This window comes from Anoplopoma fimbria, chromosome 8 (assembly GCF_027596085.1).
Source record: "Anoplopoma fimbria isolate UVic2021 breed Golden Eagle Sablefish chromosome 8, Afim_UVic_2022, whole genome shotgun sequence".
NCBI classification, from domain to species: Eukaryota; Metazoa; Chordata; class Actinopteri; order Perciformes; family Anoplopomatidae; genus Anoplopoma; species Anoplopoma fimbria.
This window is the reverse complement of record NC_072456.1, coordinates 28,606,328-28,619,654: the sequence shown is the minus strand read 5'-3', so window position 1 is coordinate 28,619,654 and position 13,327 is coordinate 28,606,328. Positions and strand designations below refer to the sequence as shown.

Here is a 13,327-nt window from a genome sequence, read left to right as displayed (position 1 = left end):
TGAACATTTCATGTCAATAGCACCTTTAGAAATATATTTACTGAGAGAAATGGTGACGTGTTCAATACTTATTTTACCCGCTGTATATATATGTATACATATATGTATATATGTATATATATATACATATATATATATATATATATATATATATATATATATATATATATATGTATATATATATACATATATATATATATATATATATATATATATATATATATATATATATATATATATGTTAACATCAACGATGCTAACAGTACAAACTATGATGACAGTGTTTACCTGAGGGGAGCTACGTTTCCATGACGATGCTGTCAGTCTGGACGACGATATCAGCTGTGACCTCCGTAAGAGATGAGCTAACCAGTGGGCACACTAACATGCACTAAAAGACACCAAAGAACGGAGGAGAGACTTCATTCTCTGATCAGATCGATCAGATCGATGTTAAACTTTAAACTCTAAACTTTAAACTCTAAACTAAACTCTAAACTTTAAACTCTAAACTTTAAACTCTAAACTCTAAACTTTAAACTTTAAACTCTAAACTTTAAACTCTAAACTCTAAACTTTAAACTGTCGGTAAATCAGGACAAAGGAAACAGTTTAGAAACTCTTCAGTTTTATTGTTTTCATTAAAACATTTCCCCCCCAAACAAAAGAAAAGCTTCTAAAAGTTGAGTCGTTGCTTCGTCGAGCTTCAAAAAGTAACAAACACTAAAAAAACACAAACTGACTGGTGATCAGCTGTTCAGATCTCAGGTGAGCTCAGATATAATCATTGATTATTGATCAGTATCTGCTGATATTCAGCAGTGACGACATTCTGTCTCTGTAAACTCTGAGTTATAAACTTCACTTTTTCCTCCGTTAGTCTTTAACTGATTCGACCGGTTTTAGTTAACCAGCAGAGAAAGAGTAGTCATGTCCGCTCTTATTGTGAAAGTTTCACTTCCTCTCTGAATCTTTATTCAGCTGTTTGAACCGAAACAAAAGGCGTCGACCTGCAGAGAAAAACATTCAGCATTCTGGGAAAAAAAATCCTGATTTATGACACAAAATACTAATAATTAATTATTTCTGTTTCTCTCTTCAGCAGCTGATTCTCTAATCTCTGATGTCCCTGAATGCACCAGCATGGAGCCTTCTTCAGTGGTTAAAGTATCTAAGTACATTTACTACAGTGCTGTACTGAACTACAGTTTGGAGGTACTTGTACTTTACTTCAATATTTCCACTTTCTGCCACGTTGTACTTTTACTCCGTTACATCTCAGAGGGAAATATTGTCCTTCTTTAAAAACATGAGGTCACTTTCTCTCTGCAGAAAGTTGAATTCTCTGAAGTTCGTTTTTATTAAACTACATTTAAATCAATGTAAAACTGAGGGAGGATTTATGTTCTATATTAATATTTCAGAGGGTGAAATGTGACATAAAGCAGCGTAAAGTAAAAAGCAGTCGTTGAGCTTCATGAAGGAAAAACTAAAAACACAAAGTGGTGAAGCAATATTTAAATCTTCAAACGTCTCAGCTGTTCAAGTCAAAGCAAAGTTTCTGTCCCATCATCATCACGTCAGCGTCTCCATGGCGATATCAAAAGTTTGTTACGCAGACAGGAAGTTTGTACAGCAGTCATGTCGTCCGTCCAGGCTCCGCCTCCTGGAACACAGTGCTCGCCGTCGTCGACAGGTCAAGGCCACGCTGACCTCCTGAAAACAGCAACACACTTTATGACCTGTGGCTGTCAATCAGGGAGGAAGCCCCGCCCACCGACACTCTGACATCACATGACATCATCGAGGCTTCTCTGACATCATCAACATTTAAAATGACATCATCAGAACCTCATCGGAGATGTGTTCAGGTGATGAAAGGTGTTTTTGATGAACCCACCTGGTCATGTTTTAATTAAATCTTCTTATTGATGAATACAGAATTAATAAATGACTCAGTGACGACGACAACATAATCATGTCATCATAAACCTCCTGAGTTTATCTACACTGAACACCTGAACAAACCGGACTCCATTTAAAATATTACGTTTTTTAGCTGTCGTTCTTCAGAAGATTATTTTGAACTATTTTGTCGGTAGATTCTTTGTTTCAGACGTTGTTCAGAACTGAACATCTTCAGGTTCAAGACTTTTAGTCAGAAACAACAAGTCACAACAAATAAACATTTCTGTCGCCATTTATTTTAATATTATTAAACAAGCTCCAGATGATAATTAACGTTGCAGCGTTCAATAGATTTTCTTTGTCATGAAGAAAATGTTTCTCTATTGGTTTTGATTATGAGACACATGTTTAAAGTATTTATTAATTACATCAATAAATCATAGTAGGTCATGACCTGGACTGTCTAACTTGTTTATCAATATGTTCTTTATTGATCTTTTTCCTCCTCATGTTTTCACTCAGTATAAGATATAATGTTGCTGCAGTGACAGACTCCCACCAGCAGGAGGAACTGCTCCGTTCTCTGCTGAGGATCAAACCTGAACCTCCTGTTTCACCTCAAACCCTTCTGATGTTCTGAGCATCTCTGAGCTTTAAAGAAATGAATCTTGATTTTAAAGTTAACTTTCAATCTTTGAGTTTTTATTCTTTCCTCTTCATTATGTAGTAATATATAATATATAACATATATTAGTCTTTAGAGAGAACAGATCGTTGGTTTGTGACACATTAAACTGTGAGATCAGATCTCAGATCAGCTGTTACTACTGATTCCTGAGATAGATAAAGAATCTCTATTAAAGTATATGTATATATGTATGTATATATATATATATATATATATATATATATATATATATATATATATTATTGTATTGGCAGATTTTTTAACTCATTTTAATAAAATAAAGTTTGTAGATAAATAAATGATGCGTTTGGGTGCAGCAGGAGTTTAGTGTTCCCAGCTGGATTCTGTTATTAACGATCATGTGTGATTGATTAGGGGGTTCTTGGGTTCTAGGTTCTTGGGTTCTAGGTTCTAAGGTTCTAAGGTTCTAGGGTACTTACAGGTTATCAGATGCAGAGCGCTGAAGACGAGCAGCGTCAGTGCAGGAACACCAGAGAGGGGGGGGAGGAGGAGGGCAGCTCCTCCGTCTCCTGCTGCTTCTCCTGAGGAGCTTCAGAGTCCACGTCTTTACACTTCACACTGTCCACACACACACACACACACACACACACACACACACACACACACACACACACACACACACACACACACACACACACACACACACACACACACACACACACACACACACACACACACACACACACACACACACACAGCCTCCATCAGAATCTTTGACCTGCATCAAACTCCATTACAGAAACACTTCATTTGAACACTCCCTCTGCAGTCTGAAGCTCTGCTCCAGGTAAACACACAGGTGAGCTGTCCTGTTCTGTCGGACCAGCACCTGTAAGACCCCCCATGTTGATCAGAGACCAGAGAGACGACGTGGACTCACAGCTGTTTGTGCAGGTACTGCTGTCTGGACTCACAGGCCCTGGTCTGACTCTGAGCCGCCAACATCTGGCTCTCAGCAGCAGCTTTCAGGCTGAAGCAGGACTCGCGCTGGTGACCCGCCTGGGTCAGGTTCTGCTGCAGGGCCTCGATGTGGTCTGAGGACACAGAGGCATCAACGTCAACATGAAGCATGTTTTTATCTGACGACATATGAAACATATTACTGGGTATGACTTATTTATTGTATTTGTTTCATCTTTTAAATCCTGCTGATCTCAGGCCTGGTCTCCGTGGCGACCCCTGTGGCCAGAAGAGGTAACTGCAGGTGAGTTTTTAGACTACAGTTCCCAGAAGTCAAGTATCTTGAGCAGCTAGAGAAATACAGCTGATGAATAAAACCTTCTTTCCATCACATTTATGAAGACGAACACATGGTTCTGTTTTTGATTTATTATCCATTAGAATGTTTCCTCTTTAAACAAACATCTATATTAATATTAATAAGTTCAATTCACCATCATAAACTTGTGTTTGTGTTTATTTTCACCTTTTGTTTTGATCTTTGATTTATTTTATTGATATTCTTGTTATGAACTAAATCACAGCTGATGATGGATTTATTAATATCATGTAAGAGTAATATTTAGACATCGCTCTGGTCTCCTGACTACACTTCAAGCTTTTACTCTGATAGGACAGCCACTTCCTGTCTCTGGTCAGCGTGGGCCCTCCTCCATCACACACCTGATGATTAGCTGATGTCATGTGATGTCATGTGATGTCATGTGATGACAGGTGAGCAGGAGGAGGACCATGTGATGTGGCTGAAAGCTGCTGCAGTGATGCTGTTGACATAGTTTACGTAGCAACAGTAACCATGGAGACGGTGGGATGGAGGGCAAAGAGAGCAGATCGGCTCCAGAATGGACTAATAAGGAGACGACGAGTTATTGAGGACCGACGTCACTGAAACGAGACCAGCTGACGGAGCTCTGGTCTTATCCCTCTGAAGGTTCTATGATTCTGGACCTGATTCTGGATCAGATCTCTAAGACCAGATCTGACACAGGGAGACGTTTCCTACAGCGAGACGTGAAGTAAGAACATTTTATGAGTCGTAAAGTTTCACTTTCGCATAATAAAAAACCTTCAGTGAGACTTTTGTTTTTCTGGATTAAAGAAGCTTCGTGTCTCTTTCTGTCTTCTACCAAACTATGAAATAATCTCGTTTATTTATTTTACTCTTTTTAGACAATTCACCAGCATTGAAATCTAACTAAGAACATTTACTACAAGTGCTGTGCTTAAGTACCAGTTAGAGGTAAAGTACTTGTACTTTAGTATTTCCATGTTCTCCTCTACTTCACCTCAGATGTTGTAATTTACTTTACTATGTCTGACAGATTTATTACTTTACAGATTTTATACATCAAACATGTTTATAAAGCATTAATTATAAAATAATACTAATACCTCTAATAGTTTATACAAGTTGTTAAAATAAATATATATAAATCAGGAATAAAACACTAATATATTTAAATAAATGTAACTTTAAATGGAGTACTTTTATATCTGACACTTAAAGTATATTAATACTTCACTCAGTTATGATTTAGAAAATATCAGTAATGTATATGTTGTTTTATTGTATTTCTATTCTAATCTAAATATTTGCTTTAACAGTTCTGTTAAATGTGAAGCAGATAAAACTTACTTCCATTGTGTAAAAAAACAATAAATCCACTTTTGTAACGTTGTATTTGTCCTCTGTGGTATTAGTGCTTCTCCTGCGGTACAGGATGTGAGTACCTGAAGCCGAGCACTGGATGTGTTGATCAGAAACACAATGCTTCTCATATCTGCTCCACACAGGACTCAGGGTTTCCCTCCGACTATTCACAGCAGGAAGTCACCTCACAACGTTCCCTCATTTCCCATCATGTTCCTGTTCCTGGAGGCTGTGACTCATGAACCGTTAACGAGGGCGCTCACTTCTTCACCAGACACAGAGCTGAACATCTCAACGCTTACATGTCTTTATTTCTTTATTTCTTTAATCCTTCCTTCATTATTTATTCTTTACTTCATGTTCACAAATGAACTCCAGTAAGCTTGGCTTCCTTCCCTTCCTCTGTTTCCTTCTTCCTTTCCTTGTTTCCTCTCTTTCTTCTCTCAGCAGATTGTTCTTTAGTTTTATATTTCAGTCTAAACTCTCACTGAGGATATTTTCTGTATTTCTGGTTTCTGACTGATAATTAAAGGAGACTTTCTCTCTCGGAGCAGAAAACACATTCCTGTTGTGTGTTTTTTTTAACCGACCAATGGGGTGTGTTTATTTACTCTGACTCACGGGTCGCCTTGGTAACCGGGGGGAAAAAGCAGCTAAGAATATGTGTGCAGACTGGAGGAGAAGGTCTCCTTTCATGGCAATGATGGAGTTTTTCCTACCGTCCTGCAGGCTGATCTGAGCCGTGAGGTTGGCCTCCGTCTGAAGGAGCTGCTCCACCCTCTGCTGCAGCACGCTGATGTTCCCATTCAGCACCGCCTGCAGCACAACGAAGAAGAAGAAGAAGAAGAAGAAGAAGAAGAAGAAGTTTATTCACTTTACATCACAGCACCTGTGTGTTTAAAGCCGCTCATAGTTTGTCTCATTAATACATTTAAGTTGTTTCTGATATTATGATTATTCTGTGACAACATGTTGAGGTTAATAAGATAAGATAAGATAAGATAAGATCTAACGACCACATCTGAGCTGTGTGAGCGGTTTATAAACGTTACCAGCTGGATGTGAATGAAGACATGCAGTAATTAAAGCTGGAACAGTGAAGCTTCTGGTCTACAGTGGACTCATGTGGTCCCTGTGATGATGATCTAGTCCTCACATCTACAGTGACGTCAGTAGCACCAATGTGAGACCAGCTTCATGACATTCTTTAACACCTGGACTCTATGATCAGCGTGGAGATAACAGCCTGTGTGAGTCTGACTTCCGACCTCGTCACAGCTGCTCTTCTTCTTCTCAGGTTCTATAAAAACATTTATGTGTGTTATGATTTAAATAAAGTTTTCATCATGCAGAACTGCAGTTAAGAGACGATTCGGTTCCTCTGGTGCGTTCAAGGACGTTAAATGATGTAGGAACAGAGAGTGTGCTCCTAAAACCAAACATCTGTAACGCTAGGAAACAACCAGCTTCTTCTTCTGATCCACCACAGACCTTCACCTGCAGGAACACCTTCAGCCTGAAACCTATTATGAGACTCTGAAGGTCCCTCAACTGGGCCGAGCTATGCCAGTCCGGACCAGACCAGAACCAAACAGACCAGACAGACCAGACCCGACTGTGCCGGTCTGCAGTCTGTCCTCAGAGTTCAGGTGTTGATTGAAACCAGGAGTCTCCGTGGACTCGACTCTTGAGGCTTTTAGAAACATTCCTTTCACTGATCGCAGCAGTTAAAGATAGACCCTCTTTAAACAGAGTCCTTAAAGGAACAGAACCACCAGAACCACCAGAGTCCTTAAAGGAACAGAACCACCAGAACCACCAGAGTCCTTAAAGGAACAGAACCACCAGAACCACCAGAGTCCTTAAAGGAACAGAACCATGTAATGGCAAATGTATGTTTGAGTGATACTGTGTGATTTGTACTTGTGTATGTTAATGTTTAGACTGGTGAAGGGTTTATGTCTACAGGCCATGTGCAGGAAGGAAAACACCTCGGTACCCTTCCTCCCCTCTAACCTTCATGCCCCCCGTTGACCTTACCCTCCTAGACGCTAGTATAGATATAGATAGTAAATCAGAGATGTAGCCTTGACCACCCTGTCTTGTTTTTCCCTTTATATTCAGCCTTCTCTTCATACTCTGCAGGCTCTGTGGTCCTGTGAACCTCTGCCTCCTTCTTGCAAGAAATAAAATACCACAAAGACGCTCTTTGTCATTTGTTGTTATTTCAAAGCTCACTTTGACTCATCTCGGACATCGATAGATACATAGTATTTTTCCCACCACAACCACCAGAGTCCTTAAAGGAACAGAACCAACAGAGTCCTTAAAGGAACAGAACCACCGAAGTCCTTAAAGGAACAGAGTCCTTAAAGGAACAGAACCAACAGAGTCCTTAAAGGAACAGAACCAACAGAGTCCTTAAAGGAACAGAACCAACAGAGTCCGATCCCATAATGACCTACAGAGTACACTGAGTACTCGCAGTGAGTACTCCAGGCTTCCTTCCAGCTTCTCCAGGACCCATTAACATCCTGAACATCTTCCAGGACCTTTTCAACGACACCCAGAGTCTTCAAAGACCCTTTGAATACCCTGACCCACTTCCAGGACCCTCCAGAAGAATCTCTAGAACCCCATCAAGGACCAGGATCCTCAAGGACATCTAAAACTTCTTCAAGAACCCCCTGAATCCTTACAAGGCCCCGGAGCCCCACTAGAACCTCCTAAAGGACAGTGAGGTGAGATTATCTGTGCTGGTGTCTCTTTATAGATTAAATCATGTTCATATTCTTTGATCTTTTTTTTTTTTTCTTGCTGCTGATTTGAGTCCAAACAACTGATGAGGAGCTCAACAGGAAGTGATGCACAGGAAGTGATGCACAGGAAGCAGCGGTGAGCCTCGTTTTCAGTATTTGCATCTCCAGACCAAATGTGAAATATTGTCCTCAGACACACGAAATCATGGAATGATTTTAATATTAATAATCAGTTCAATCTCATTCATTAAATCCATCGTACGTCATCTGCACTGATCAACTAGAAACGTCTACACTTAATGTATGTTTTTAGGTAAGGAATGAAGGAAGGAGGGAGGAAAGGAAGGGAGGAAAGGTAAGTAAGTCAAGCTATGCAGACAGGTAGACAGACAGGTAGACAGACAGGTAGACAGACAGGTAGACAGACAGGTAGACAGACAGGTAGACAGGTAGACAGGTAGACAGACAGGTAGACAGGTAGGCAGACAGGTAGGACAGACAGGTAGACAGACAGGTAGACAGACAGGTAGGCAGACAGGTAGACAGACAGGTAGGCAGACAGGTAGACAGGTAGGCAGACAGGTAGACAGGTAGGCAGACAGGTAGATAGACAGGTAGACAGACAGGTAGACAGGTAGGCAGACAGGTAGACAGACAGGTAGACAGGTAGACAGACAGGTAGGCAGACAGGTTTGCAGTCCCTACGAGGAATTCAACTGTCAGCTGACTGAACTTCATTAACATCAGAAGATAAACTTCATTCATCACGTTTCACAGGAGAAACCTCAAAAGACAGAAACACTAACAAACACTGAAACACTTCAAAGAATCCAAGTCGACGAGTTAAAAGACAAAAACAGAACAAACTGATAACAGATCAATACCATCTGAGGAACCTGGAAAAACAGGATCAGCTCCCTCTAAATATCACAGGACTCCAGCAAATACCACAAGTGGTTCACAGGTTCACAGCTGCAGAGCAGCTCTGTGGTCCTCAGAGCTAAACATTTACCCAGCATGCAGCGGGTTAGAGGGAGCTGCTCAGCGCCGCGTCACGGCGGAGGTCAGGTGATCAGCAGCCAGCGCTCAGGTGGATTCAATCAGTGACGTGTTGGAGCAGCAGGTGGAAGCAGTTACAGAGGCTTTTATTTTGTAGGAGTGCAGCAGTGTGTTCAGATGAACGGAGAGAGAAGTGAAGCTGATCACAGTTTTCACCTGAAGACAGGAAGCTGTGAGGAGCCACAAAGAACAGCACTTCCTGTGTGGTGTTAATCAACTTCCTGCTGAGCCACAGCGTCGTCGCTGTTAAACTCTCAGACTGAGTTTAACGCCTTTAAAGTCCCGTCTCCATGACCGGGTTCAGATCACATGATCAGACTGAAAACAGACAGGTGTGGAGAATGAAAAGGGGCGTGGCCTTTGATCAAAGGTCCCGTGTCGCAGCCGAATACGATAAATTCCACGACACGTTGACTGTAACCATGGTGACGAGAGAGAAGGACAGATCTCAGTTTTAAGGCTTTTCTGAGCATCAGACAGCCTCCAGTGTTTGTTTACGTTATTCAGACGGACGGCGAGCTGTGATTGGTCCGTCATGTGTCTCATTCAAGGTCTGAACAGACAGAACTATCTGAACCCAGCAGTGACCCAACACCAGCTGACAGGAAGTTATCTGTCTGATGAGTCCTCGTCATTCCTCTTCATCAGGACGACCTGCTGCTCCATGTCAGCTGTTTCCTGATTGGTTATTTACTCCTAACCAATCAGCTGAAACATAAAGGCACTTAATGTTTGACGTTTTCAAAAGGTCAAGTTAAAACAAGACCAAACTAACACCTGATTTAAAATATAACCACTATTATTGATTAGCTTAGTTTACCAATAAGTTGTTAGGCCATTAAATATGTTAAACTGATACTGAACATTAGTATACATATACACTGAATTCTACTGTTCAGGTACTCTGTTCTCTACCTGTTCAGGTACTCTGTTCTCTACCTGTTCAGGTACTCTGTTCTCTACCTGTTCAGGTACTCTGTTCTCTACCTGTTCACTCTGTTACTCTGTTCTCTACCTGTTCAGGTACTCTGTTCTGTTCTCTACCTGTTCAGGTACTCTGTTCTCTACCTGTTCAGGTACTCTGTTCTCTACCTGTTCAGGTACTCTGTTCTCTACCTGTTCAGGTACTCTGTTCTCTACCTGTTCAGGTACTCTGTTCTCTACCTGTTCAGGTACTCTGTTCTCTACCTGTTCAGGTACTACCTGTTCAGGTACTCTGTTCTCTACCTGTTCAGGTACTCTGTTCTCTACCTAGCTGGTGAACAAAGTGGAGCATTTAGCAGCTAAATAGACAGATGTTTCCTTCAGGAGGTGGTGGAGACCAAACACTGAGCTAAAGAGAGACTATAGGACTTCCTTCACACAAAGAGTCCTGACGGGTCATCATGTTGCCCATGTCCATTGACTGACAGGTCAGTGACTGTAGTTGTGTAACGTGCTGATGTTTTGTTTTGGCTCATGTTGGATTCTGCTCTCCTGTTTTCATAACGTGTGCTGAGAATGCAGCGTTGGCAGGGCATTGTGGGTAACGTAGTACCAGTTGGCAAACTGGCCACATGTCTGTTAGCAGGAAATTGCTTCATGTGTTTGGAGACTTTGTGTTTCTATAAATAAAGTAAATATTACAGGTTTGTCCAGAATCCACAGAGATGACGAGTTTCCTTCAGCAACACCGAGAGTTTCAGAGCAGAACGAGGAGGTCAGCAGAGGAGAAGAGAGGGAGGAAGAGAGGGAAGAGAGGGAGGAGTGGAGCAGAGGTGAAGTCAGGAGAGGAGGAATGAGTCACGACCAACCACCAGAGGAGGAGGAGGAGGAGGAGGAGGAGCAAACACTCACTTTTTCCAACCAACAACTCTGAAAAAAAATTTGGAAATGTTGGAAGCAACTAAACTCTTAACAGTTTAAACACTCGGCCTGCTGGGAAGGAAAACTATTCAAAGTCTTTACTGGAGGGTCTCCCAAAATGGAAACACTGGAGTTAAGAGGAGGAGGAGGAGGAGGAGGAGGAGGAGGAGGAGGAGGGAGGAGGAGGAGGATCCCTCTCTGTTCACACATTAACATCTGTGGAGGTTTAATGAGACTCATGTTTGTTACTTTGATGCTTTCAGATAAGCAGTGAAGATTTATGTTTCTCTTTAATAAATATATTGATCAGCATTATGAATGTACTGATCAGAGTTATGAATGTACTGATGTGAGTTATGAATGTACTGATGTGAGTTATGAATGTACTGATGTGAGTTATGAATGTACTGATGTGAGTTATGAATGTATTGATCAGCGTTATGAATGTATTGATCAGCGTTATGAATGTATTGATCAGCGTTATGAATGTACTGATCAGCGTTATGAATGTATTGATCAGCGTTATGAATGTACTGATCAGCGTTATGAATGTATTGATGTGAGTTATGAATGTATTGATCAGCGTTATGAATGTACTGATCAGCGTTATGAATGTATTGATGTGAGTTATGAATGTACTGATGTGAGTTATGAATGTATTGATCAGCGTTATGAATGTACTGATCAGCGTTATGAATGTACTGATGTGAGTTATGAATGTACTGATGTGAGTTATGAATGTATTGATCAGCGTTATGAATGTATTGATCAGCGTTATGAATGTACTGATGTGAGTTGACAGATGGAAGCTGTTAGTGTCTTCTGGGCGGGGCTCTTTGGTTTCTCCGTATTAAAGTCTGTCAGCAGGTCTGAAGACGAGTCGACTCTCAGTTTCAGTTCAGAGAGTTTGTTGTTCACGACAACGTTAAACATTGAGTTTCACACTTCGTCTCCTAAAGTTTAACTTCAACCTTCTATTCTGACAAAAGCAACTTGTGAGCACTGAAAATAAAATGTATGAAATGAAGTTAGCTCTGATGTGTGAAAGGAGATCAGTGCTGTACAGTTTTAGATCATGTGACTCCTCTGGGACACTAACAGTCTTAAATTAGAACAAAGGAGGATTTCTACAGATTCATGAACTAAAAACAATTAATCATCTGCTGCTACGATAATTGATTCCATGATAAAATGATCTGGTGTCAGATTCTCCAAAGCTTCTCTCTGTTTTATATCTGAATATCTGTTGTTGTTGTTTTTTAACAATATATGTGAATATTAAATGTGTGTTTTCACAGTTTATGACATTTGATAGACAAAACATGAATGAATGAATCAAGAAAATGATCAGCAGACTAATTAATAGAAATAATAAAACATTATTTAGTTACTGCCCGAAATATAATGCATGCTGGGAACTATGCTAATTATCAGATAATGTTTTTTTACAGAAAGCAGGCTGAAGACTTTTCCAGCATGCACTGGGAGAGAGGCAGGTCCACCTGTCGACCAGCTGGGATCCGTTTAATAAAACCCAACAGTAAAGATTTAAAACGCATCTAAAGATAACTCCTAAACTAAAGTGGAACGTCTCAATGACTCTGATTTAAACATTTATTACACCACGACATGTTTTATAAAGAGATTCACCTCATCGTGTTAATCTCAACGGACACAGCCTGAACAGATTCAAACAGAACCTCCTTCTTTAGCTTTAACCTCACAGAAACGTTTCCATAAACAGAGCTGATGTTTTAGAGACGTGACGGATCATAAGGAATCAAACTCACGTTCTCCTGCCGGCACTCCTCCAGCGTGGCGTTGGTGGCGTTCAGGTGTCCCAGAAGCAGCACGACGTGGGCTCTCTGACGCTCCTGCTCCGCCCGGGCCTCCTTCACCATCTCCTCCAGAGACACCTTGTTCTTGCTGAACACCACCCTGGCCCCCTCCATCTTCTCCGTCATCTCCTGCAGCTCGGCCCGGCACGCGGTGGAGCTCTTCAGGTCCGGAGACGTCGCCCAGACCACGATGACCACCAGAGACACGATGGACCACAGAGCCAGCAGGGCGATCGCCACGTTCTTGGCCGTCCCGGAGGATTTGGATGAGGCTGCCATGGAGGCACTGAGGAAGAGGAGGAAGAGGAAGAGGAGGATGAAGGTGGAGGTGTGGAAGAGGAAGACAAGCTGTGGAGGTGGAGGTTGATGAAGACGAGCTGCTGCTCTCTGAGTCTCTCAGGTTGAAGTGATGTGGACTTTCCCTTCAGGCTGAGCAGGAACTCAGAGAGGGAGGGGCTGCTCACAGGGGGACGGCAAGACCACACCCCCGCCTCACCCGCCAACCCCCCGCCTCACCCGCCAACCCCCCCCCCCCCACTGCCTCCCTGCCGTTGCCTCCCCACCCTGAACCTCACCCTCCATGTCGCTGTTATCGTGC

The 13,327-nt window shown here is 41.7% G+C and overlaps 1 protein-coding gene across 1 annotated transcript; it reads right to left on the bottom strand.

The window, feature by feature from the left end:
* Positions 1–611: 611 nt before the first annotated feature.
* On the bottom strand, positions 612–13,155 carry si:ch211-1a19.3 (uncharacterized). The gene is made up of 5 exons (XM_054602159.1): positions 12,682–13,155; positions 5,948–6,044; positions 3,498–3,651; positions 3,037–3,175; positions 612–1,716 (listed from the first exon to the last, which is right to left on the bottom strand). Exons 1-4 carry the CDS (start codon positions 13,006–13,008, stop codon positions 3,073–3,075), a joined length of 681 nt encoding a protein of 226 aa, XP_054458134.1. The 5' UTR covers positions 13,009–13,155; the 3' UTR covers positions 612–1,716; positions 3,037–3,072.
* Between the last annotated feature and the right edge of the window lie 172 nt (positions 13,156–13,327).

Excerpts from the sequence above, each read along its gene's own strand:
- si:ch211-1a19.3 (XM_054602159.1), bottom strand. The coding sequence starts at position 13,008 with ATGGCAGCCTCATCCAAATCCTCCGGGACGGCCAAGAACGTGGCGATC. Across the intron at positions 6,045-12,681 it reads AGGAGTGCCGGCAGGAGAAC|GCGGTGCTGAATGGGAACAT; the intron begins GTGAGTTTGATT and ends GTTGTGCTGCAG. Across the intron at positions 3,652-5,947 it reads TCAGATCAGCCTGCAGGACG|ACCACATCGAGGCCCTGCAG; the intron begins GTAGGAAAAACT and ends CTGTGTCCTCAG.